We start from the raw sequence: 27,364 nt of genomic DNA, 5'->3' as shown, positions 1-27,364 counted from the left end.
TGGTGTTAGTAGTTACCAATGCATCTTCTTTTTGAGATCTTGTGTAAAAGTGCAAAGTGGAATCTAAAACTGCCCAGGCACCAGAACCTGCCCGTCGTTGTAATATGTAAGGAGGGGCAGAAAACTTGGGTTTCAGTTCTTAATTGCTCAGTTAGTAGACCGCTGTCGACCGTGTGTGTGCCGAAACGGGGGTTCCGGGGCCTTCCGCCAGAGGGCGCATCGCGCCGGCAGGCACAGCGCAGAGGGGCCTGCGAGCCGGGTGCTTCTCAGCCCGCGAGCTCAGGTCGTGCTCTCCAGAAGGAGGACCAGTGCCACTTCCCTGTGCTCTTAGGTCCAGGTGACTCGCAGGGTTTAGACTGCGCTCCAGCAGATAACCGTGGTTCTTTCCTTTTTCCTTTTTTCCCGCTTTAGCATAAGAAGTTGAGTTCGGCCGTCGTTTTCGGAGGAGGGGATGCCAGGTTGGTAACGGAGGACAGCGGAGAAGACGACGGCTTCTTCTCGGCGCCTGGGACCTGTGTGGTTGACGTCGGCAGCGCAGGGCCAGGGTCCCAGACCTCGGCTTCTGACGCTCAGCGGGCCCGCGCTCACGCCATCCTGGGGCTGCTGCACAGGTGCAGGCTCGTGTCCGACGGGACACAGGTGCCAGTGGGCGGTTCGAATGTCGCGTGTCGCCCTCGGCGCGACAGGAGAAGGCGTAGCCAATCGTTACTATTAAAGGCGTTTTGTGACTAGCGCTTGAAAACGTCTTGTGACTGAGTGTGCTAGAAATAGAATGTCTTTGTCCATGGTAGTTTTATCTCAGTATTTTCTGCCTTTTCTTATTACTTTAATAGAATTTGCAGAATTCTCCTCTCTAAATTAACAAAGCAGTACTTTAGTTTTTTTGTAGACTAAGTAGCAGCTGAGAAAGTTAAAACTCATATGTAAATTTTTTTCTGAAATTGCCTAGAGCAGAAATGTGTTTGTCTCTTGATGATTATTACCCATTAAAAATGCATATAAAATTTTTTATTCCTCTTATATAGACTATTATTGGAAAGTAGGAAAAACATGTCAGAATAGTGTTTATAGTGGGGAGGGAAAGTTTGAAAGAGCTAAATCAAGGGTTTTTTTCTTAGACTCTTAATTGGTGTTAATAATCTTAGCACTGTTGAAGCCAAAAAGTATTGTCAAAACATCGGGCTTGGCAGTCTGTTGACTAAATTTCTGTTCACCTAACATAAAGTAGTTAGGGCCAAGGCTACCTGTATGCTTAAAAAGCCTGTAGCTACCTTCTTGCAGTATTCATTTTTCCTGTCCCAAGAGTTTTTCTAACCATGGATATTGCTTTTTTTTCTTTTTTTCTTTTGTGGATTTGCTGAAGTAAAAAGTAAAGTTTCAGTTACTCATACCATAAACATTTCACTTAATGGAGATGTATTTACTTCTGTGAAAAAGAATATACCTATTTTTTTTTTTTTTACTAATTTTTACTAGCGTTTTGATATTTTGTTTTTTAAATTTGTTTGAATCTATCTGGAAATGAACTTTTTAACTTTATTCTGTCCTGTTGATCAGTATGTCTGTCCTTGCCCACACCGTTAGCCACACTGTCTGAATTTCTATAATTTCAGTTACGGTCTCTTGTCTAATAGGACAGATCTCTTTCTCCTGCTCTTCTTCAGAAGCATCCTGGCTATTCTTGGCTCTTCCTTTTTTCATGCACATTTTAGAATCATCTTTTCAAAAACCTTGTTGGAAATTTGATAAATTCCATTGCATTCGCAAATCAGTTTAGAGAGAATTAACAATTTTTATAATTTTTCTTTAGAGGTCTTAAGTACCTTTTATTAGATTTATTCCTAGCACTACGTGTTCTCTGGTAGATATTATATCTATGGTATGTATAATATAAATATATGGTATTGTCTCTTTAATTATATCTTCTAGTTGTTTACTGTTGGTGTGTAGAACTTTAGTTGACATTGAGATACTGTTCTTATATCCTATCACCTTGCTAGACTCCCCTTTTATTTCTAATCATTTATCTGTAGTCTTTTTTGTAAAATCATATCTGTAAATAATAACATTTCTATCCTGTTTTTAACCCTCATGCCTCTGGTACCTCCCTCTCTCTCCATTTTGTCCCCACTGGGACCTCCAGAGCAGTGCTGGACGGGAGTGGTGCTGTTAGCGACGTGTGCGTCACTGTTGACTTGGCAAGGAGTGTTTCCACTGTTTCCCATCTAAGATGATGTACTGTCTTGTGGCTTCATTATTACATGTGTATTTAAAGTGTTTTAATTTTACTTTAGCCAATCTTTATAACTAATTTTCATAGTATATTTACAGTTTCAGAAACATTAGTAGGATAATAAAATATGGATTTTGAATTGCCTGAATTATAAGTAGGTATATGTGATCACTTGGTTATAATACTTAAAAAAAAATTTTTTTTAATATAATGCTATTAGAATTGTACATATAGTTGAATCTAAGTTAACGCAAACAATTTATACGAAAAAGCAAATGTTAAGTAAGCACCTGAAAAAAACCTTTTAAACTACTGCAGCCATTTCAGGTGTCTTACTGTAAGTATTAAAAGTGTTAAAATTTGAGGTATTGTATCTATGTAACACTATTAAATCGTATTAAATTATTTTTGTTTTATAAAATCAGTTATTGTCCACATTATAGAACAACAGAGGATAGGTTCACCATAAGATTTCTTTAATAAGGTTGCTTAGCACATGTCAGTTTGGTAAAGTGATTTGATTTACTGAACTTAAAGTCTTAACACAGGTGTAGATACGACTTCCATACAGTTCTTCGTACTTTTCTCTCTCCTTCCACTTCTCCCTGCTGCTTCTTTCTTTTAAGTTTTATAATAAATATAGATTTGCTTATAAACATATATTTTATTGCTTATCTGGATACTGTGAAAATTAGAGAATTTTAGATCTGGAAGGACTTGTATCCTTTATTCTAGCTTTTACGTTACAGTCGCGATAACCGAGTTAGTAAAACATGGTGGACTTGCTCATTTAAGGCTGCTCCAGCGAGTAAGCCAGCACACCATGTATTTGAAATTGCTGTACTATTTGGGGGGAAAAAAGAGTCAACTTGACATCATATTAATAAATATGTTAGTTGGAAGATATTATCATACTTAAACTATTCTGTTTTTACAGGCAGGGTCTTAGACCTATTCCTGAAGCAGAAATTGGATTGGCAGTTGTTTTCATGACTACAGAAAACTACTGTGATCCTCGAGGCCAACCCAGTTCAGGTAATTACAGCATTCTTTTATTCTTTAGTAACTTTATTCTCTAAATTGACGATAAGCTACATGCACATTACTACATACTTGCCGGGGGTGACCATTTTTACTGTCTTTTAAACCTCACCTTTCCCATTCATTTATTCATCTGACAAATATTTGTGGCTGCTGCATACCGAAGATACAGTGTGAATAAAGTAAACAAGTTGCCTGTTATTGTAAACTTTATATTCTAAAGGTCAGGATTCAGATGGTTAACAAGCATGCAAGCAGATGCCGGTCAGTCCTGGCTGGGTCAAGTACAGAGAGGAAGCTAAAACAGGTGCTGTGGAGTGATTGCGAGAGGGCTTGTCCAAATAACTTATTTTGCTGGAATTGTGATATAATGAATATTTCCCCAAAATTCATGACTAACGTTCCCAGAATTCATCCTGAGAGTCGGAAACTAAAGACCAACTTTTCAACCTCTCAGAGACAGAACTACTCCATCTATTATGGATACTAGAGAGAGAAGCCCCGCAGCCTTCAGAGAGAGCATGCACTGTAGATATTTTTTTGTTGACAGTGGATTTCTGTTCTGGTACAGAAAAAAACAGAGGAACCGATCAGCAATTTCAGACTTAAACAACACAACAAAACCATGCGACACAGACAGAATCGTATCTGCGTGAGCAGCTCCCCTCGTCCCAGCTCCTTTACGGGACAACTGTCTTCTGTTTCTCTTTTAGAAAACTGGTTCTCAACTAGATAGATGCCTCAGAAACATTTTTGATGCACATTGACATTCTCTGTCATCGAGAACATTCTGGGGTGTAGCCAAGGCATCTTGGTTTGTTTGGATTGATTTTAAGCTCGTGTTTATCATACAGATGCTAAGAACCTCTGGGTGAGAAGATCTGGGGAAGGACTGAGCTTGAGGGGAGCCTTCTGTGCAAACCGAGGGGACATTCTGGCTGTAAACTTCGGTCCTTTCTTGTTCTCGCAAGACCTGAAGTTTTTCCTCTGTAGCTTCTGCTCACGAGGCCTGATGCCATCCCTCCTCACGGCCACGGCCCTGTTTGAACCCTCCATATCTTTTCTGGAAGGCTGTCTTATTGCCCCCAGAACAGGTCCTGCCTCCACAGTCATCTCCACAGTTTATGCTCTGCTTTGCCGCTGGTTGCCTTCCCTTTCAAAGGCACGAGCTCTCGCTATCGCTAGAGTAGGTCTCTGAGCCCTTTCCTAGACTTCTGAGCACCAGCAGTTTAGCTGCAGCCTTCTCCTGCCACCCTCATCTCAGAAATGCACCTCCCTAAGAGTGCGTATGCTGTATCACTTACCGTTCCCATGCGCCTGGACCTCGCCCGTCACGGTTCCTGATCCTGGAACACCAGCGTAGCCGATCCAAACCTGACGCGTTCCACAGATGCTCGTCTGCTTCGTGAGGTTTTCCAAGAGGTTTTTTCTCTCGTAACTCTCCTCCAAGTCAGAGTTAGTTATTCTGTTTTCTGTTCCCCAGTAACTGTTTTTCCTGGCATTCCAGTCAGAGTTTCTTCCTACTTTGGAACGTAACCAGTGGTTTCCATGGCTCGTTCAGCCACTGGATTGTGAGCGCTCGTTAATTTTGGATTCCCTACAGCAGCAAGCACCGGCCTTGTCTGTAGTTTATATTTGCTCAATTGAACAAAGTTACACACGATCATCTTTTTCAGTGTAGAGCAACCACATTTGATCGTCCACTGTTGGAAATGTATTTATGGCTGAAAGGGCCGTAGAGATCCTCTACTTTGTTTTTATTAGAAGATGAGCTGTCTCGAGGCTGAGCAAAGTTGAGTTCTCATAGGTAGTCCACGGCCAAGCTGGTCCTAAAATGTGGGTGTCCTGACTGCTAGGCCCGTACCTTCCCTGCTGTGACATTTCACATGGAGACAAGGTCATGAGGAATTGGGGAAAACTCCATTAGAATTAGTAGTACAGCTTCTTGCACAAAGTCCTAGGTAGGTCTGTGTGGGTTCTAGTCATACACACAGTTTTGGAACACAGCCAGTTTCAGGGGGACAGAGAATGCATGTCTCCTTCCCTCCCTTTTGCCCCTCCTTTCTTTCCTCTTTTTGGTCCGTATTCATTCATTCACTTATTCAGTAAGTGTTTATTATACACCTGTAATTATTCAAAGCAGTTGGAGTCCAGAGGCAAGCAAGGCAGAGCAGACCCGTCCCTCGTGTGCCCAGCACGGCGGACATTGCGAATGATGCCATTGTCGGTGGACACCGGCTGTTCTCAGTCGTTAGGTCCCATTTATGAATGTTCTTTCGATGGTCGTATAAGCATCCTTAGTTGTTATTTTTGTCAAAATTCTGTGCAAGCTAAAATGAATTTTAGGGACGTGTGTCTAAGGAGATGCCAGTGAGCTAAGGCGGTCGGTTAAGGAGAGCGGCAGAGTCGTTTGGGAGCAGCAGTGAGCGCTTATTAAACATACCCATGTTACGAATGCCTAGCAGTGGGTGCTCAGCAGATGGCAACTTTTAAAAATGATCAGTCAGTAATTTAATTTCGTTCACTTATTTATGTCCACTGTACTGCAGACATTGCGGAGATGAGCGAGACTCCATCCCTGGCCCACGTCTCCCAGGGACAGTCACAAGTGAACAGGTGTCGTGAGGCGTGAGGACTGTGGAGACGGCTCACGCTGGCACAGTGCTCATTACTATGTCCCAAGCATTTTCTGAGTACTCTCATTTCTCTGTTCATTTTGTCCTCAAAACAACTTGTGAGGGAAGTATCATAATTACCGAGGAGAGGAAGGCCTAGAGGGGTGAGGCGGTGCGGTCACGCAGCTCGCGCTGAGTGCGTTAACGTGAGTGAGCTGACGGGGGTGTCATGGGAACCAGAACCAAGAGCTCCCGACAGCCGCAGCTCTGTGCATGAAATGGTGAGGTGGCCGCGCTTTCCCGTAGTAGCCAAGAAGTTTATGTCTAAACCCATTTACGCATTTTTTTCAAATAGTGTATTCCTCCTAAAAAGAAAACATGTTGAGTTTGAATTGTAGAGACAGTAGGGTAGGTATACTTTCTGTAGGGAGGAAATGTAATTTTTTTGTCTACTGAAAGCATGATTTGAAATAGAATTTAAGTTGATTATTTTTATTTTAGTCGATAACACTTTACTCTGAAGTATTTGGTGTTGCTGAAAAATGATTTGGTTTAGACAAGCTCGTCGCAGATGCTGACAGGCCGCTTACAGGCCATTTCAGTAAAGAGCCGCTGGCTCCGCTGGCTGGAGACGACCGTGTGCTGTCTTCCCCAGTCAGCCCCTCAGCACGACAGTCTGACAGGGTGAGCGGCCAAAGGTCAGTCTTGTGTGTAGCAGTCGTGTTCTTTCTCCTCTCGTGTGACTTACAGGATCGAAGGCGCCGACTGCAGGGCCAGGCCTTGCCCAGGGCTTGTCAGTCAAAGAAAAACTAATGCCAGGTGCCCCAGCGAACAAGATGTCGTGCGCAGCCCACACCGAGTCAGAGCAAGCAGACACACGGTAAAGCCTCGCCGCTGACTGGCTCATTTTACTTCTATCTGTGATGACTCTGTGCGTTTGTCCGGTCATCTCCTGGGAGATGAAGCGTGGGAGGTAAAGATGCCAGGGCAGATAGGATCTTAGCACAAGGATCAGCAGGCTTTCTCTAAGGACCAGAGAGTAAATATATTTGGCTCTTTGAGCCGTTGAGCTCTGTCACAGCCGTGGAACTCCGGTCATTGTACCAGAGAGCAGCCATAACAGCCTGCAATGAACAAGTATGGCTCTTCTCCGGTACACTTAATTTACGAAACAGAGAGCAGGCCACGTTCGGCCTGGAGGCCGGAGTCTGTCAACCCCTGTCTTATGATTTCAGTTCTTTTTTGTTCCTTGCAAATGTACACAGAAGACTATAAAGAATTATACTGCTTTATTTGTGACCGGTGAACTAAGTTTGACAGCTATGCATTGTAGAATTATGTGTGCGTATGTGTGTTTAAAACATTTTTCTGGTAGTCTAGAGTTGAGTTCTATTGTAGAGACTGTCATCTGCCTGGAATATAACCACATCAGTTCATTGAAAGTGATCTAAAAACCCCATTATATATGATACTGGATGATAGGAAATTATTTTTCTGCTTTTCTATTTTTTTATTTTTTTGCATGGAAATAATTTAAAAATCTTAAAGTAAAATTACCTAGGCTTATCACCCCGTTTAATTTGTTATGGGGTACTAAGTCGACATACCTTGCGTGTCCGGTTGTTTTCTCGTGGTGCGGTAGGCCTGCTGTGTGCCGCAGGGGTGAAGAGGGGGACAGGTACCGTTGGTCCTCAGGGAGCACTAGTGATTCAGGAGCTACTTGGGAGAGTAAAACATATTCGCTGAATTATTGTCTAAGGATAATTATGTTCTCAGGCTGTATTATGTCAGTACTACTTAGAGGACTCTGTTTCTAGATAAAAAGTGCTGTAAACTTGATTACTTTGCATTCTTTAATTTTGCCGCAGTGTGGATTTGAGTGAAAGGCCAAAGGAAATGCAAATCTCCGGAGTGGAACAGAAATTCAGAATGCCTTCACGAGAAACATCCACTGTGAAGGAACCCACCAAAATAAATTCTGATAATAGCGCTGTCACATCAGGTGCTGTGGCGAGGACGAACACCCCAGCCTGCCAGCTGTCCCCCACCGAGCCCTCGGGGGGCAGCAGGAGGGCTCAGGCTTCCTGGCGGCTGCAGCCCAACTCCATCAGGAACTACTTCCAGCCGTCCGCCAAGAAAAGGTGCGCTTGTTAGGGACACCTCTCCGTGCCTCCGAGAAAGGCCAGGACTTGTTATGTGATCGTGGCGTGGCGTTTAGTCTGGGGAAAGCTGTGGCCCTTGACCTGGTTCCCTCTCCCGCACCGAGGCCCGCTTCCCTCTGCCACACCCGGGCCCTCGCCCGCCCGCGCCTCAGTGGCCTCCCTCGCCGTCAGGAGGAAGGACGTGCTCCGTCAGCCGTTCTCTCGGGCTCCGGCTCTCTGTTCGGGGCTCTGTCTCCCTTCTTAGAACCCTCCCTGACCGAGTGTCTCCCTCTCGCTGCTGCCTGCGTCCTTCGCAGTGGCTGGTACACTTCTCAGGAACGGAGATGGTCGCGAGAGCTGCGCTCCCGTTTCTGTAGGATCTTCCTAAACTGGCAGCATTTCATCCTGATGATCCTTGAAAGTCACCACTGACACATCGCCAACTCAGATGGCCTGCTGGCATGCAGCTCCTGTGCCTGGCTTCTCAGCTGTCGTGGCAGTGGCCTGTCCCAGCTCCTTCCCTCTCTGACTTGCCCTTTGCCCTTTTTTTGGAGGACTTTTTTCTTCCTGCTACTGCATTTTATACCTGGGGGACTCTACCTTCAGGATTTCATGATGCTATTACAGATGATCAATGCATTTGGCCCTAATTTATCCTTTAAGATTCACTTTTATTTTTCCACAGTAATTTCCTGCTGTTTTCCCAAATGGCAGGCCTGGTTTTCTCCTCGTGAATGAATGTGCGTTTTCTGTTAATGGAGAGCAGAGACCTGAGCTTTTATGTCCTCTACAGGTCTTAGTACAATTTAATGCCTACAGTGTTCAGTGCTTACGGAACAAACGTACAGTATTGTCTAGAAAGCTCTGGGCCGCGCGTCGCTTGCAGTGTGTCGTCTGTAGAATATTCCGGATTTAGCGTCTGTGACGACTTGTCCTGACTTCAGCTCTCATTAACCCGTTATGTTTTATTCCCACAAGTTCTCTACATTGTAAAGTAAGCTACTGTGTCCCGGCAACAAGTTGTTTGTAGTTTTATATTTTTTTACCTTTTCTCATTGATTTATCACTCCTGCCACTTCAGGAGAGAAGATGAACATCTCCGCATTGCTTTGGCCATAGGGTCAGTCTTCTCAAAACAGTAGAGTATATATGAGTTATCCACTGTTTTCGGATGTCTGTTTTTTTTTTATTTCTAGTAATATTGTTAATAAAATCAAGAATATTGTGAATTCAATGGGGGAGGGCATGAATACTGCCAAGCTATTAAATTACTTAGCTGTTTACTTGTCTATTTTTTTTCTCTTCTTTTTAAATCTAAGGGAAAGGGATGAAGAAAATCAAGAAATCTCATCTAAATCAGCAAGAATAGAAATGTCTTGTTCTCTTTTAGAAGAAACACAATCCGCTACACCCTCAATGGGGAAAAATAACGAGCAGCCTCTGCCTCACAATGAGCCTGTGGGGAAGAAACCAGATCACCTATTCACGGATAGAGACTTAAAACCCACTGTGAAAAATTCTGCCAATAAATCTCTTTCTACAGAAAAACTGAAGTCAGAAAAAAGGACCATCGATGACTTAGCCATAGAAAACGAAGTATTGGAACAGTTATTCAAGGACACAAAACCAGAGCTGGAAATCGAAGTGAAAGCTCAAAAACAAGAGGAAGATGGTAACGTTAGAAAAAGGCCACGGCTGGACATGGAGACAAATGGCTCCTTTAATGATGAGAGAATATCAGAATGTAACAAAGTATCTGTAAGTAACATTTTTTTAATGAAAAGTATTATAAATAGAAACTTGAAATGTTAAAAATACTTCAGATATTTGTATTGATAGTGTGAGCACCCATTATGTTTCCCTTGAGGAAAAAAATTTAGTATCTTCAACATATTTTTAAGTATAAGAATTCATTGGTTGATAAGATAAATTGCTAAAAATACAGTGATTCTTTGACAGTATATAATAAACGACAATAAATAAAACTTATGCACGATCACTTTAATAGATTCTGGGCCGTACTATTACATCATGCATTTGGCTATGAGTATCAGTCTAGGAGGTGCCTTAAGAGAGTAAACAAGCAAAGAAAGATGAACAAAGTTAGTGAAACAAAATACTAAATAAATTTTTAGGGTAACATCACTAGGAATTTTTTATTCCATTTTGATCTTTAATGTTCTATCTTGTTTTCATGAATATCGATTATTTGTCTCACCCACTTTGGTCTAAGAAAACTGTTTAGACACTTCCTATTTTATGCGTAAGTTGCCTACTATCTGTAGACGAGTTTGCTCGTTAGGTGGGAGCACAGATTTCATGAAATCTAGATTTCCCATTCTGATCCCCCACAGAGGTCCGTTAGCTCTGTCGCCCACCCCCGTGACTGGGCGTTAGCACCGCGCCCTGTGGTGTGGGGACCGATGGCAGTCTTGTGGCCCTGAGACCTTGCGTTCAACAGCCGCGGTTCACATGCTGGCGATGACGTCAGGGAGTGGAATTGTTTTATTTTGTTCTATGGTTCTGTAGCATAATTTGTCTTTGTCTTTATTTTACTGTTTGAGGCCTTCTAAGTAGAGATAGTGCAAAATAAATATGTCGTGTAGACTTGGAGAGTGAATAACAATGTATGGCACACTTTCGGATATTCTAAAAGTTAAATCACTATTCCAGCACTAATTTTTTTTAGTGCAAATCTTGTTACAAAAGTAGACTTTAAATGTAAGATACTTTTTAAGCATTGTTTATTTTGAGGTAATTGATTCATAAGCAGTTAAAGGAAATTGCTGTTGCCCCTGATGTAACATTTTGCAAAACCACAGCACAATGTCGCAGCTGGGAAACGGGCGTGGACACGGGATCAGCCTTACGCAGACCACTGAGTGTGTTTTTCATTTCTTCTGTCATTTTAAAAATTTGTCTGAAAGTCCTTTTTGTTCATGGACTAAAAGTAATTGCGCTTAACATTTCAAGCTACAGAGGTGATTATCAGAAAAAAGTATTTCTTAACCTTTTCTTTTAAAAGATGTTGCACTTTTAAGAAGGCAAAAGATGTGATACTTTTCGTTGACATTGGATCCTTAGCCATAATTCAGAAAGGCAGTTTCTAAAATATGTTGATAATAGAATTGTTGTTTTTCTATTTAGCGGTTTAAATGCAGATCCGAGCACGTCTGTGAGGTTTTTCTGCAGGCCGGAGCAGAACGCGGTTGGCGGGGCGCTGCTGCCGGGCGTTCATCTTGATGTGACTGGCCGCTGCGCCTGCGTCAGGGCCTTGCTCTCCACCTCCCGTCTCCGTGAAACGCAAACATGATTTGGCATCCCCATTAACCTTCTTCTTAACAGCACCTGCTGTCTACACAGTATCTCCTCTTCACCTCTAAGCTAAGGTTTCCTGCTCTCGTATGCCTCCAGCATCTTCCCAAAGCCCAAGGGCAATAGCCACCACCTCCTGCACACCGTCATTCTGTGCGCAGCAGCCCTGCGGTGAAGCATGCTGTCCGCATGCAGCAGAGTAGGAGTCTGGCAGTGGGAGGTGTTCAGCAATGTTCCAGGGTCGCTTAGCTTGGGTTTGACAGCGGGGACAAGAGCACGGCCTACCATCATGGGATGGTTCCCGGGCTTACAGCCCGAGGGCCGGGGTGGGTTGTCGTATGATTTTCTGAGCTAGGAAAGAAAAGCTTGCAGAAGAGTTTGAGCAGGTTCGACAGAGCAGGGCAGGGCGAGGGGAAGGTGCAGGGAGTGAACTGTTCTGACGGCGATGACGTGAGCGAGTGGCCAGGAAGGGCACGTGGTCGGCTCAGAATCCAAGTTTTCATACAACATTCGTTCTCGAGTCCCTAAGCAAGCACAAAGTACGTTCTTTTCCTGCGTTTTCTTTCCAACTTTCATATTGAAATTAATTTTTCTGAATTTTATTAATGAATCATTGAAAATTTGATGTAAAACAATAGAACAATATGCCCTTTTATTGTATCTGAAGGGACTGCAGAGTTAATGGGAAGTATTAGAAAACCATGTATGTGATGCGCTTATGTGTGGAACGGGGTCGGGACATGTCAAGGTGAAGGGCAGTCTGGTTGCATATAAGGTGGTCTCCAGTGTATCGCAGATAAACATCTTAATTAAAGTAACTTTCTTTTTTCTTGAATTAAGGGTGATTTAAAATTCAATTCTAAACATAAATTTCGGTAGAATCCCTTAACAGTGTTTGTTTTATTTTTAACTGTAAAAGTAGTATATAATGTAGACATGTGGGAAAAAGTAACTATTTGTTGATAATCCTACTGTCTGCAGATAACTACAGTTAATCTTTTAGTATTTACTTTTTAAAATCATATGCAAACTTATGGAATCATATGGAATCCACTGTTAATGCAATTTTATAGCCACTTTTTTCACTTACATTTCTGATACTAAGTATTCCTTAAGTAAAGAATGTAAACAGATTGCTCCCAGTTCTTCGCTCTCAAAACTAACTCATACTGCAATGTGTTTTCTCCATATATTTCTATTCCCATCTTATAGTTTCTCTAGGAAAATACTTGAAAGTCAAATAACTGGGTCTGGAGTGTGAATATTTCTTAAGGTTTTTGGAAAGGGTACCATTTTATAACTCTTATGAATGATTTTTTTTTGTTTTTTTTAGCAAGAAAATGAAATCGGGAAGAAATGTGAGCTCAAGAAAGAATTACTGTGGTCAACTAAAGAAGAACCATCTGTGAGGAAATTTTTATTTTATTTAATTTTTATGAAGATTTGACTTATATGGAACATTACCTCATCAGTTTCTGTCAGCTTACATTCTTAGGATTAATTATTTCTCTTTCTGTGTTTTACTTTCATAATTATGCGTATTCTGGATACGGATAGATCATTTTATAACCTTGATGTAGCAAAAAGAGTTTGGAGAAATGCCCGAGTGTGATTCCCTGCCCTCTACTCCATAGATAAGTGACCTTGAGCAAGTCAGCGTCACATTTATGAACCTCAGGTCTTTCGTCTACAAAATCAGATTGCCACTTCTCCAGCAGGGTTGTTGTTTATGTCAAGCAGAGTAATAGATGTAAAAAATTTCTAAACTCTAAAACACAGTACAAAACTGTTAGGCCATTGTTATTTTATTAGAGTTTCTGATTACAGTCTGTCACTATGAGACAAACCTTTTCTTTTGACTTTTCCCTTTTTTCTTTCCCCCCTGTCTTTATCTTAGTGCTGGCAGCGCCTTCCATATTAACATACAGTAAAGCAGTTTGAAAAACCAGATGGTGAGCCTTGAGCCGCTGTAGCAGTGTTGGTTGTGACTAGTTAGCAGCAAATGACATAGAGACTCTCATTCAACCGCAGGAAGGGATCTTTAGCTGACTTAATAACTGTTAATCTGGAATAAAGTGGCTTTCAGTTAATGAGGTGTTGTGTCCAGAATTAATGATTGACTTCTCTAAGATGTCAGAAATAATAAAAAATACAAATTATTGAAAATCCAAGAAAGCTTAAATATAGGAGATGAGAAAACTTAAATATAGAGTGGAGTGTATGTGTGTGATTTTAATGAAAAGAAGTAGACAGTACTTCTTTACATATATTTGCCAAGAAAATATATGTAAAAAGATGAATTGTTTACTGAGATGATACTTATTAAAATAGACTACTAAATTAAAAATACTCTAAGGTGTTTAGCCTTCTAACATACATTAGTATGTTGTAAATGTTTCTGAAGTTAAGGGAGCACTTGAATAAATAGCTTTCTGCTTTTGAAATAGGTGTGATTCGATTCTAAATTCAAGTGCCAGAAATGAACTTTGTTAACTGTTTTTTCAGAGTATTTGAACTTTTTTCTGTAGACCTCTTAATGACAGATAATTTTGTTATTTCTCCTTTTTATCCATCCATCTTAACCCCATTCAAGAGCAGTGACGGGCTCCCGAAGGATGGCGAGCTGCTTCCAGCGAGGGTGTTGCTGACTGAGTTCAGATCGCTGGTGGTTGGTGACTCTGCCTCCAGGAGTGCAGCTGGTGTAAGTGGCGACTACAGGCAGACGAAGAATTTCAAGAAATTCAGAAAGGTGTGTGTGCCCTTAACCAAATGTAACAGGAGGGCAGCGTCTGAAATAGTGTTGTTGCTAAACGGTGAGAGAAGCAGGTCATGTTGGAAACTGGTGCTGTTTCTTCTGCTTAAAACATTAAAAAGTTGCTCTAGGAAGGATGTGAACTGACAGCGAGAGAGTGTATGGAACACCTAGAATGAAACAAACTTTGTGAAGACTGCATTCTTTAAAGTGTGTCTACCTGGTTCCTGGTTTTCCCACCTTAAGCCACAGGCATTTGGCCGCGTGAATAGGGCCCTCTCAGTTCTGATACTGATGTGCGAACAGATTTGTTGAAAACAACTGAGCACATTCAGTAATGAACGCCAGGCATGTTGTTAATCGCATGTGTGTGTATATAAAACAGTATAAATACGTGCACTGAGTATAATGAACCAGGCATGTTATCACACGTGTGTGGATATGAACAGTATAGTTACCTGTGCTGAGTGTTGCTGTTGGAGCCGAGTCCCTCCTTTTCTAGGACCTGATTGTCAGTGTGGTTAAAGAATATTTCTCACTCAGCCTGTGTTCTTTTGTTCCCTGTTCTGGGATGTTTGCTTCTTGCTTGCTTATACCTACTATTGACTGCTAGCTTTTGCTTATGCATTTGATGAGATAGAATTTTTTCAAAAGTGATTTCTGTGAAGACTGCTTTTCTCTAGAACTTAATCGATATGGTTCTCATTGTGACCATAGGTGGTGTAGCTTTTTTCTCTCTGATACTATTAACATTCCTCAGTTAAATAAGTTTTCTGCCTACTGTGACAATCTCTAAAGGGTTCTAAACTCCTTTTAACAGGAGGAATCTTGTTTAAGAGTGGAACATGGGAATATCTCCACCTACATGGCACCCACCTACTCTTCCCCACCCTGCAGCTGAGGCTCATGAATAGCACAGGAGCATTCTTATTATACGGTCACTTGGTGTTCAGCTTTGTATTACAAAAGAGCGTCGTTAATTCCAGATTCAAAAGACATACTATTTTTGCGTTAATGAAGTTACCAAAGGGAGGGCGAAGCTCTCCACCGTGTGGAGTGGCGGAGCAGTGTGAGGCAGCACAGACTTCTGGAAAGTAGTTCGGAAAAATATAACGTCTTCAAAAATATTAATATCCTTGACCAAGGAGTATTTTTGAGAGTATAGAAGAAATTTGACCCAAAATTTGTCGGGAAAGATGTTTCATTGTATTGCCTCTAATGAAAGGATTTATCTGAGTTTTTCGGTATGTACCCAAATCAATGACATGGGTGTATTTGTACTTTTGAAATACTGCGTACTGATGAAAAGTAATTTGACATTCCCTTTCCACTTCGTATATTGAAATTTTAAAAGTGTATCCCATAAACATTAAGGATTTCTTACTTATTCCCTACGTATGATATTACCAGTGGCTTGATACGCATTTTCACATTTTTTAGCACTTCTTTATTTTAAACAATTAAAGTTTCAATTAAAAGTATAAACTGTTGCTGTCTCCAGCATCTCTTCCTAGAGATACAGAAATTGGAAAGTTTTCTTGAGTACTAGAAAGGATCTAAGTTTTGAAATCTTTAGAACACAGTATAATACTTTAAATTATAATGCGTGTGTGTTCACTTTGAGTTGCTTTAATTCGTAGATGATGAGCTAAGGGCATTTTTGAACAAAACCTCCTCATTAAAATTTAAAATTTTCTTAGTACACGAATCCCAGTTACACATCTAAATCTGGGTGTAGCGATAGCCAGAAAATAGGGCAAAAACGTATGGGTCTAACCCAGTTTCTGCTCCGTCTCACTCATGTTCATCTATGGGCTATAAATCTTTGGCACTTGCCTTTTGTATGCGTTACATTCTTTGCTTTTTTAAAGCTTTTTTAAGCTTTCTTAATGCAGGCAGCCTCACCGCTTGTGTTCTCTGACAGGTCGCGTTTCCTGGGGCTGGAAAGCTCCCCCAGATCATCGGAGGGTCGGATCTCATAGCTCACCATGCTCGGAAGAACACGGAATTGGAAGAGTGGCTAAGGCAGGAGCTGGAGGTCAGTGGGCATGAGGCCTGGGAACTCTTTTGATTTTGGTCCCTTATGGTTTCCTTAGAGTAAATTCTTTTTAAAACCAAACTTAAGTGACCTGAGATCATTCATTCAGGAAAATTCCTCAGTTACAGAGCGTTAAGATTGATTTGCACCTTCCTATAATACTTCTTTAAGGGACTAAAACAAATGAGTTAAGTTTACATCCTAACGTAAAGGGGATAAAAGACACTTACCCCTCCAAAATTTAAAAGAAAACTAAAAGATAGCAATTAAAAGGATGGTCATACAGTCATGTGGAGGACGTTACAAATATATCAGTTAATATAGTGGAAAGGACTGGGTTTTCTAAATCTGAGAATTGCCTTTCAGCGGTTCTGAGACTTTCTCTTTTCTTGAATATTACCGTTTTCCTGTTTTCTCTAATATCTTTTTTTTAATTTAAAAATTACTGTTTTCTGTAGCAGCTACCCCATTTTACATAACCACCAACAGTGCAAAAGGGTTTCAGTTTCTTCATGTCCTCTCAAACACTTGTTTTCTTGATGGTAGACATCTAATGGGTGTGAGATAGTATCTCATCTGATTTGCATTTCCCTAGCGATCAATGATGTTGAGCATCTTCTCATATGCTCGTTGGCCATTCATGTGTCTTCTTTGGAGAAACATCTATTCAAGTCCTTTGCCCAGTTTTAATCAGAGTGTTGAATCGTAAGAGTTCTGTATATAGTCTGGGTATTAACTCTTTATCCCATACGTGACTTGCAGATGTGTTCTCCCACTGTCCGGGGCGCCCTTTTCACTGTGTTGATTGTATATTTCGGAGTACAGACGTTTTAAATTTTCATATAATTCAATTTATCTGTTTTTTTTTTTCTTTTATTGCCTGTGTTTTGGTGTTATATGATCCAAGAAGTCCTTGCCAAATCTAATGTTAGAAAGCTTTTCCCCTATGTTTTCTTCTAAGAGTCTTATAATTTTGGCTCTTACGTTAGATACTTGATCCACTTTGAGTTAGTTTTTATATGTGGTTTTCGGGTAGGTCCAGTGTCATTCTCCGCAGTCACACTTTTGCACTTTGGTCTAATGACCTGCGATCGTTGCCATCGTGAAGGCGTGGGGGGGAGGTAGAGTCAGCCACGCTGTCGGCAGCTGCTCCTGGCTGCTCCTCCCATGGGCAGTTGTTGCTGATCTGTCTCCTTTTTCCCCAAAGAGGCTTTCTGAGTTTTAAGAAGGCAAACGAAATTGTTAGATAGTATTAATCATCGAGTAGTAATTTTTGTACTATTTAGTTTAGGTTCTTAAACTTTTTATTACGAAAAGTTTTCAAATACACAGCAAGTTAAAACAAACCCCCAAGACCACAGCTTCAGCCGAATATCAGCACGTGGCACATCTCGCTTCGTCTGTTCCGTTTCCCAGCTTTTTTTCTCTCTGGAGAGTTTCATGGCAAACGCCAGTCATCTCATTCACATTTCTACACTTCATGCAAACGCGCAGATTTCTGATCAAATATGTGTGACGTCACAGCGTTGCAGTAGGGTGTTCGTATGATCAATTCGAGTACAGACGCCGTTTTGAAACTTTTCCGTTTTCCCTTTTCAAAGGCCTTTATGCTCACCGAGTTCTCTACATTTTAAGCTGCAGCTGCCCTTCATCGCTGCCCATCGCCCTCCACACTGATTTCTCCTGCATTCACTGTGATTTTCTTAAGCTCTTTCACTGTGTCGGAAATCCAGATTCCGGTTGTGTCTGTTCTGTTCCTCGCCAGCTTCGTGACCTTGGGCAGGTAACTTCTTGAGCCTTCGTTTGGCTGCGCAGAATGGGAACAGAATCACACGTCTGTTCCACAGATGTCTTGAGAAGATTAAATGAGATACTACTTACAAAGCTTTTGCGTCCGTGGAGACAGCGTTAGTTTTTTCTGATTTCTTTAATTCTTAAGTGGTGTTGTCATAGTTCTCGGTTTGGTTCCTTTTCGTTGTGGCTTTTATGTAACTTGTTTCGCTGCTCTCACGTTCTTACTCATTCGCTTGCTCTTTGTTCTTGGGTTATCGTTTCTTCTAGACTAGGTTCTTGCTCATTTTGTTCTATTCTCTCTTTTCCCCTCTGGTATGTGGAGTGGTTTTGCTGTTTCCTTTGGTCTTACAGCTGTTTAAAATGAAAATATTCCCTTTGCTGTGTGAAGTGTTGTGTGCCATCTTATGCAGGGGCTACATTCTAAAGCCAGTTGGTGAGGCAAAAAATTGAATGTAGTCGAAATGACTCCTGTCCCTCAGCTCGTGAAGAACAGAATGACCTGGTGCCTCCACACGCCAGTGTGGCCACGTGCTCCCTCGGGCCGTCGTGAGTCTCGTCGAGTCGCTGCTGCCTGAAGACCCTGAGTCCAGTCGAGCGCAGGAAGGGCTCAGCGGGAGCTGCATGCTGTCCCCTGGGATGGGGACGAAGCGCGCGTCCCAGCCGGGAATAGCCTGGCATTTTAGGGCGTTTGTGATGTGTAGGGGACGTGGGTCGCGGTCAGGCCCACAACTCGCCTGCCCCGCAGCGGGGTGTAAGAAGCCTGGGGGGTCAGCTCTGCAGCGCCTCCCCCGGGCGGGCGGCGTCAGGAGTCCTCGGCATCGTCTCCGCACGGCCCGCTCTTCGAAGTCTGCGGCGGGCGGGGAGTTCTGCTCCTGATCGATTGCAGCCTCCGGGACTGCTTTGTTCTTGGATGGGCAGAAGTCCAGGGAGTGACAGTGCAGCTGCTGACTTTTGCGTTTATTTTGTCGGGATAGGGGAGGGAGCCTGCGTTCCCATTCATTCCGCCGAGGCGGTCCTGCACGCTGGGGCCGCCCGGGCCGCGGGGCTGGCTCCCGGCCCTCGGCCCCCGGCCCTCGGCTCCCGGCCCCCCGCTCCCAGCCCTCGGCTCCCGGCCCTCGGCCCCTGGCTTGCTCCAGCCTCCGGCTTGCTCCGGCCGCTCTCCGCTCTCCACGGTTCCCGTCTTCAGTTCCTTCTCCACCATTCTCTCTCCTTCTGCTGCAGACCGGTCCTAGTTTTCATCATCACTGAATTTTTCCCAAATTTTTCTTGAATTTGATATTTTTTCATTCTGTGCATTAAACATAATAATTCTTCGAACTCTGTCCAACCTGATTTGAATTTTGAAAGATCGTGAGATATAGTTCTCCCAAACTCTAGAAAAAATGCCGGTAATTTGAAGCTTTCTATTTCTTGATACTACTTTACTTACCGTTTGTACTAAAGTATATAAAATAAAGCTGATTTTTCCTGTCTTATAACTTTAAAATTAGCTCCCCCTACCAGGAGGCTTTAAGAATATTCAGGACGGTAAGGACGTCAGCAGCTTCTCTGACAGCTGCTTTGTAGACGCACACGTCTTCTGTTTCACCTGGAGAGCCGCTCAGGTCGCAGGTGGGGCGTGTGTCGCCCTCAGCTCCGTCGTCAGTGGTGTGACCTCAGAACACTGAGTGAGGGTACGGTTAGCGAAAGGGTTCTGCTGGCAAAAGGTTTAAAAACTCAACCTCTCAAATGGTCGCCTGTGAGAGGAGATTGGCCGGGGGAAGTTGTTCGATTAGAGGACTTTGCAGTAATCGTGGTGTGCGTGGCAGTGGAGAGGGGCGTTGGCTGGGCAAGAACTCAGAACCTGGCGGCCTGGTGCGGACATCGTAGAGGCGACTGACCAGCCAGAGCAGCAGGCCACTAACCGTGTGTGCATCGCGGAGCGAATGTTTGAAATTCTGTTGATTTTACAGGTGCAAAATCAACAAGCAAAAGAAGAGTCTCTCGCTGATGACCTCTTTAGGTAAAGTCTGATTTCAGCTTTCTCACGAATCTTAAAGCAAGCGATGTATATAAAATTCAGTTTTATTCGTAGAGATGAAATATTTTTCTTCTGTCCTTAGAAACTGACACTTGGTCCCTTCACCTAAAGGGTGTTTTGTTTTTCAGCTGTGTATTTCTTTTTACTACTTGAGCACTTCTTCCTTGGGCTCACCGGACATAGATAGCATCACGGGTGGGGCGGACTCAGTGAACCGCACCACAGGATATGGAAAGTCTGCCCGGGGCATTCAGGCAAAGAAGCTTCTTGAGCCGGGTGAATGTGGCTGATAAATTCGTGAGATTTTCAGCCGTTAGTACAATTATGACTGAATAGTTTCGAATTAAGACAAGATACCAGACCGTTTGTTTAGTTTTAATGGGCACATGCATAAAAACAAAAGGCCGGATTAGGGTTTCAAAGCAGGTTCTTGTGGGAGGTTTAGTGAAGTTAAAATGAATAATTATAATTCAATTCTGATTTAACTTATTTTCAGCATTCTTACAGGCCCAACAAACCTTATAATAATTAGTTCTCAAATATTGTAAAATATTCTATTATGGATTGATAGGGGACAATAACATTTTCCCAAACTTAAAGGCAAAATAAAGAACGTACTATATTTTTAAGTCTGTTTTGCAGCAAATTTGGTTCTTTAATTTTACCACTGACAGTACGAATCGGTCAAAATGTTGACAGTGCTGATTTTTCACTTGATTTCAGCCAAAAGGCCGAGAAGCAATGATTTTTCATAAGTAGTCAAATGAGAACATCTGTTTGCCCAGCTACATTTGTTGAATTGCTATAGGAGAAAATTCTGTAAAGTAATTATATTTTAGGTTCGTTGCGCTTTTTTGTGCAAATGGTATGCGTTAATTGGGACTGTGGGGGTGGGTTAGGGTGGGGACGGGAACGACTGTTTGAGGCCGCACCGGAAGAAGTATAGACACATATTTTTAAACTATTGTTTTTGTTTATTATTTTAATGCTTTCATAGGATTCTTTTTGTTGATATTTTACTAGTCATCAAAGCAACATCAAAAGGATAAATGAAAGTAAAAATGTCAGTGCTTAATATCTGATTCTAAGGGTAAACTTGGGATTCTCATTCTGTTTGCTAAAGTGTGACTATGTATTTTGAAAAGCGAAAGAAATGCTATCATTTATCTAGATATCATTTAACCCCATTTCTTTCTTTGCAGATACAATCCTAATATGAAAAGGAGAAGATAATTGAGCATTTTATAAGGAAGCCACAGGAAAACATTTTCTATCAAGCATTTACTTCCTTTTTTTCTCTGGGATACATGCATATAGTATATAGAGTGAACTTAAGTTACAAATATGCCATGGCCTGAATTTGTTAAATAAAATACACAAAACTCCATTTCTTTTGTGTGTGACAAGTAGTATGGTTTGTTCCGTTTTCAGTCTTTGTCATCTCATCTCTTACGATAATTTTTTTTCATCTTTAAATTTGCTTTTTATTGAGTGGTTAGTCACTGTTCAAAATTCTGAAAGTATAAAAGGGTAAAGAATTAAAAAGTCTCTCTTCCACCACTGTCCTAGCTACGTTTTTCCACTCCTCAGAAAAAATTCACGATGTTCATTTCTTATGAGTCTTTGCAGAGATTTTTAATGCCTATTCAATAATTTTCTACAAAAATGATAGCATATAACATATACAGTGTTCTGCACCTTGCCGCTCGCCCCTGAATAGATCGGAAGACCATAGGCAAATCAGAACATAATTTTTAAAATTTTTTTCTTTTCCATTATGCAGTAGTCTTCTCTGAGCTGAAGTGACCTTAAATGAAATGAATTTCAGTGAAGATGTCACCACATATTCTGGTGCTGGCAACTGCAGACACTGTAGAAGACTTCCTGAAGCTTGTGGGTACACCTCACTAGAGTGGAGAGACCCGTCTGGTCATCTTACTGAGCTGGGTGCACCTCTGTTTTGAGCTTCTTACAGACCTAGCTTTGTATCTGCGAAGTAGAAACAGTAAGATTGTCTTCTTTCTACCTTACAGGGAGGTTGTGAGTAACAAAAGGAATGCATTTTTTAAGATTTTGTTAAATGTAGACAAACAACTTTAGCTGTACATTAGAATTATGGTAAAGTTTTTTTTTTTTTTTTTGTTACTATAAGGACTGGTGCATTATGTCCTAGGAAGCAGAACAGGTTTTCGATATTGACTGAAAGGTTCCTAGGCTCTGCCTCCCAAACAAGCTTACTTTTTAGGTTGTTAGAGATAGCATAGTATGAAGAATTATCCATAAATTAATTTGTACCATTGCTAGATCTTCATGAAAGATGAAGCGTGGTAATCATTTTGCAATATATATAAGAACCTTAAGATCTCTGTTATCGGCTATCAAATATGCAAAATCGTATTGTTAATAATAGGCACCATGCTGTAAATTACAACCCTAGAACTCATTTAACTTTGAACATTTGTAGCTTTTGATCACCTTGACCCATTTCCCCACCCCCTGCCTCAGGCAGCCACCAGCCTGTTCACAGTTTCTAAGAGTTCCTTTTTTGAGCGTCCACATATAAGCGAGGTCATACAGTACTTGCCTTTGTCTAACTTATTTCACGTAACATAATACTATGTAGGTCCGTTTGTATGTCTTTGGACAAATGTCACGTTGTCACAAATAGCAGGATTTCCTTCTTTTTATGGCCGGGTAGTATTCCAGTGTGTACGTATACTACATTTTTTAAATGTATTCATCTGTCGATGGTGGCCCAGGCTGTTTTCATGTTCTGGCTGTTGTAAATAACACTGCAGTGTACCATGGCGGTACACATCTCTCTGAGATAGTGACTTTGCTTCCTTCAGGTGAATAGCCAGAAGCGGAATTGCTCAATCACATGGGAGTTGCTTTTTTGAGGAATCTCCATGCTGTTTTCCATGGCCGCTGTATCATTGACATCCCCGCGGACAGTCCAGTAGGGTTCCCTTTTCTCCACGTCCTCAGCAACACTCCTCTTCTTGGCGACATCCATTCCAACAGGTGTGAGGTCATAAATACCTCGTGTGCTTTTCATTGCCTTGTCCTGATGGTTAGTGGTATTGACCACCTTTTCATGCACTCGTCGGTCATTTGTATGTCTTTGGACAAATGTCTGTTTAGTTCCTCTGCCCATTTTTTAATCGGATTCTTTGGTTTTTGCTATTGAGTTGTATGAGTTCTTCATATGTTTTGGATATTAATCCCCTCATCAGCTATATGAGTCACAGATGTTTTCTTCCATCTTCTAGGTTGCTTTTTCATTTTGTTAACGGTTTCTTCTGGTGTGCAGCAGCTTTTTAGTTTGATGCGGGTAATTCCACTTGTTTTTCTTTAATTGCCTTTGTTGTCAAATCCAAAAAAATTGTTCTCAAGGCCAGTGTTAGGGAGTCACTGCCTGTTTTCTTCTAGGAGTTTTATGATTTCAGGTCTTACGTTCAAGTTTTTAATTGGTTTTGAGTTTGATTTTCATGTAGGATGCAAGATACTGGCCCAATTTCATCCTTTTGCACGCGGCTCTCCAGTTTTCCAAACACCATTTACTGAAGACTGTCCTTTCCCCATTGTATATTCATGGCTCCTTCGTCAAAAATTAATTGGCCATAAATGCCTGGCTTCATTCCTGGCTCTGCATTTTGTCTGAGCTACGTGTCTTTTAATGCCCGTAGCACGCTGTTTTGATTAACACAGCTTTGTAGTATACTTTGAAATCAGAAAGTGTGCTGCCTCCAGCTTTGTTTTTTTTTTCTTAGACTGCTTTGGCTATTTGGAGTTTTTTGTGGCTCCATACAGATTTTAGGATTGTTCTACTTTTGTGAAAAATGCCATTGGGATTTTGATAAGGATTGCATTGAATCTGTACATTGCTTTTAGTACTATGAAAATGTAACAGTATTAATTCTTCCAATCCGTGAGCTTAGAATAGCTTTCCATTTATTTGTGTCTTCTTCAGTTTCTTTCATCCGCATCTTACAGTATTCAGCAAATAAATCTTTTCACCAACTGGGTTGAATTTATTTCTAAGTATTTTCTTTTTTATGCTGTTGTAAATGGGATTATTCTTTTTCTGGTAGTTCAGTATTAGTGTATGGAGATGCAAGTGATTTTTGTATATTTTGTATCCTGCAACTTTACGGAATTTATTTATTAGTTCTAATAGCTTTTTGGTGGAGTCTGTAGGGTTTTCTATTTATAATATCCCGTCATCTGTAAATAGAGACCATTTTACTTCTTCCTGTGTGATTTGAAGCCTCTTGTTTCTTTTTCTTGCCTGACTGCTCTAGCTAGGACTTCCAGTACTATATTGAGTAGCATGTTATTTCCGTGTCTACATATATGTGAGTTTTCCAGTTTTCTTCTTACAATTGATTTCTAGTTTCTTATCATTATGGTCAGAAAAGATACTTGATATGATTTCAGTCTTAAATTTACTAAGATTTATAACCTAACATATGATCTGTCCTGGAGAATGATCATATGTGCATGAGAAGAATTTGTATTCTGCTGCTGTTGAGTGCAGTGTCCTGTAACTGTCCATCAAGTCTATTTGTACTAATGGCTCGGTTAAGCGTCACGTTTCCTCACTGACTTTGTCTATCCGTTGCTAAAAGCGAGGTATTCAAGTGTTTCCTACTATTATTGTGTTGCCATCAATTTCTTCATTCAAGTCTTAATATTCGCTCTATATACTTCGGTGTTCCTGGGTTGGTTGCATATTTACATTCCTCTTGTTGGGTTGATCCAGAATAGTACATAATGACCTTCTTTGTCTCTTGTTACACTCTTTGAATAGAAGTCTGTTTTGTCTGACGTAAGTGTAGCTACTCCTGCTTCTTTCAATTTCCCTCTCCACGGAATCTCTCTCTCTAACCCTTCACTTCCAGTCTGCGTGTGTCCTTCAACCTAAGGTGAGTCTCTAGTGTGTGGCATGTATTTGGGTCTCCTTGGCTTATCCATTCAGCCACTCCGTGTCTTTTTATGGGCAAATTTAGTCCACTTACATTTAAAGTAATTATTGATAGGTGTAAACCAGCTTGAGGGGGTGGTCTCGTGTAGGAGATGAACCTTGCTGTTCGGCCAGGCCTTGGCTCTTGGCTGTCTCTCAGACTTTTGTGACTGTCCAGCCACTGTCTTTGTGCTTAGTGGGTCCCGTAGGTGAGCGTGTGCCAAGCTCTGCGGATGTCCCAAAGGGGAGGACCTCAGTCAGTACTGAGGTGAAGACTGACTTTCCAGAAGCTGGGCTCTCTCCCAGCAGCTCTTTAAGTATTCAGGCAGATCCTTCACGGAACTGCGAGTGGGGCATTATTGTCTGTTTCCTCTGCACTGAGCTCCGGGGGAATAGCCAATTAAGAACTTCCTTTTTTGTTACAATTCAGATATGCTAATAGGCGTGTTTCAGGGAAAGACATGAGCTGGGCATCTCTGTCTGCCACCTCAACACTGAGCCTTAGAAGGATAGCTGGTTAAAAACTTGTGGGTCTTGCAGACACCAGCCCCGTTGGCTTTCAGAGCTAATTGTCTTGGGGAGGACCGTCCCTCAGGTGGAAGTCTTAAAAGTTCGGGTGCTAGATGTTGGGTTCTAACCCTTCACTCCTCAGAAGGGAGTTGGGAGTTCCTTCCTGTCCATATGTCGCTGTGCCAGAGGTGTGCTTAATGGCCAGAGTGCGTCTCGGCCTTTCCTACACCTTCTATGTGGGTTTTGCTCTCATTCACACGATATGTAGGAGTCGCTTGGCTAGTTTCTGCATTTCTTTCGGAGGGAATTGTTCTGTGTGTAGCTGTAGATTGTGTGCATTGGAGGAGGTGAATTTAGGAGCCTCCTGTATGGTCATTTTGGACCAGAAATTCGCTTCATACATCTTGAAACTCGATAATTAGGAGCATATGTGTTTAAGATTAGGTATATCGTCTGGATTTACTAAACCTTTTGTTATGAAATACCTATCTCTAGTAATACTTCAAAGGAGACTTGAAGTCCCCTTTCTTAACATTTGCATTTTCCGTCGTTTTTTAAAATAAACTATCAGTATCTACATTTTTATGATTCTCTTGTAAACACCATATTGTTGAAGCTTGTTTTTTATTCATTGCGGCGGTATTTGCATTTAAATGGGTAATGCTTAATCCACTTACATGTTATATAATTATTGATATGGTTGGGTTGAAGTCTCATCATGCTTTTCTCTTTGTCCCATCTGTTCTTTTTTTTCTTATTATCTGGCTGCTTTTGGCTTAATCAAAATTTTTTTTTTTTTTAGTATTCCATTTCATTGCCTCTATTGGCTTTATAGCTACACCTTTTAAATTTTTTTAGTAGTTGATATAAGGATATGTAGTCTTACTGCAGTCCAAGTAAATAACATACCACTTCCTGTATAATGCATACATCTTATAAACGTGCGTTCCAGTTTATCATTATTTGTGCTATAATTATATATTTTACTTTTACATGTCCTAAATCTTAGTTTTTTAGTTCCCGTTTTAAATTGTTTCTGGTTAAACATTATTATTTTCTTTTCAACAGTCAATTGGATTTTAAATTTAAGGAATTAGAAAAATCATTTTAATTTTTACCTCTGGCACTCTTTCCTTCATGTAGACGTGTTTCGTCATATTATGTATCTTTGATGTGAGAACTTTCTTGAGCATTTCTTGTTCTTCAGGTCCCCTGTCATCAGTTTTTCTCAGCTTTCATTAAATTTAAAGGATATTTTCACTGGATACAGTTTTAGTTTGAGAGCTTTTTTACTTCAGGACTTTAAAGAAACATTGTTCCATTGTCTTCTTTGTTACATTTTTTTTTGGTCAGTTATTTTTATTTTAGTTCCCTGTTATTTTTTTTCCTGTGCTTAAGATTTCTCATCTTTGTTTTTCAGCAGTTTGTGGAGTGCATACGTGTGGTTTCCTTTTTTATTTATCCTGTTTGCAGTTTGAGTTTCTTGGATATGTATTTCAAAATCAAATTTGGAAAATTCTTTTATTTCTTCATGTATATTTTTCTGCTACAGTCTTTTTGGATTCCAGTTACATGTTATTTATTTCATGTCATTCAGTTTGGTTATTATTTTTTAATCCTTTTACCCCTGTACTTCGGTTTGGATAGTTTCTATTACTTTGTCCTCACGTTCATTGATCTTTACTCTGGCAATGTCCTGTATGTTTCTACACTTACTTAGTGAATTTTTCATCTAAGGATGTATTTTTCGGCTGTGGAATGTTCATTAGTTTACCTTTTTTCTTCTGACAGTCACCACCTATTCACTCACTGTTGATCTTTTCCTTTAATATTTTTGAATGTATTTATATAGTAACCTTTAAAAGTCTGTCTGCTGATTCTAACATCTGTGTGTACTCTGGATCTGTTTTCACTTTTTTTTTTCTCCTGCTTATGTCAC

At 41.1% G+C, this 27,364-nt stretch overlaps 1 protein-coding gene across 2 annotated transcripts in view; it reads left to right on the top strand.

Moving 5' to 3' along the window:
- Positions 1-21,336, top strand: part of NBN (nibrin) — a 28,152-nt gene extending 6,816 nt beyond the window's left edge. For both annotated transcript variants that reach the window (XM_039877049.1, XM_039877050.1), the window contains exons 7-16: positions 412-611; positions 3,171-3,268; positions 6,640-6,769; positions 7,758-8,030; positions 9,350-9,788; positions 12,679-12,750; positions 13,939-14,094; positions 16,022-16,135; positions 19,882-19,931; positions 21,152-21,336. In XM_039877049.1, coding sequence (XP_039732983.1) covers positions 412-611; positions 3,171-3,268; positions 6,640-6,769; positions 7,758-8,030; positions 9,350-9,788; positions 12,679-12,750; positions 13,939-14,094; positions 16,022-16,135; positions 19,882-19,931; positions 21,152-21,182 — 1,563 coding nt within the window. In that variant the 3' untranslated portion in view covers positions 21,183-21,336. The remainder of the gene's footprint in view (positions 1-411; positions 612-3,170; positions 3,269-6,639; positions 6,770-7,757; positions 8,031-9,349; positions 9,789-12,678; positions 12,751-13,938; positions 14,095-16,021; positions 16,136-19,881; positions 19,932-21,151) is intronic.
- Positions 21,337-27,364: the final 6,028 nt, after the last annotated feature.

The sequence above is a fragment of the Pteropus medius genome, unplaced genomic scaffold (assembly GCF_902729225.1).
Source record: "Pteropus medius unplaced genomic scaffold, Ma_sr-lr_union100, whole genome shotgun sequence".
Taxonomy (NCBI): Eukaryota; Metazoa; Chordata; class Mammalia; order Chiroptera; family Pteropodidae; genus Pteropus; species Pteropus medius.
The sequence above is the reverse complement of the archived record's forward strand: the minus strand, read 5'-3'. Positions and strand labels throughout refer to the sequence as shown.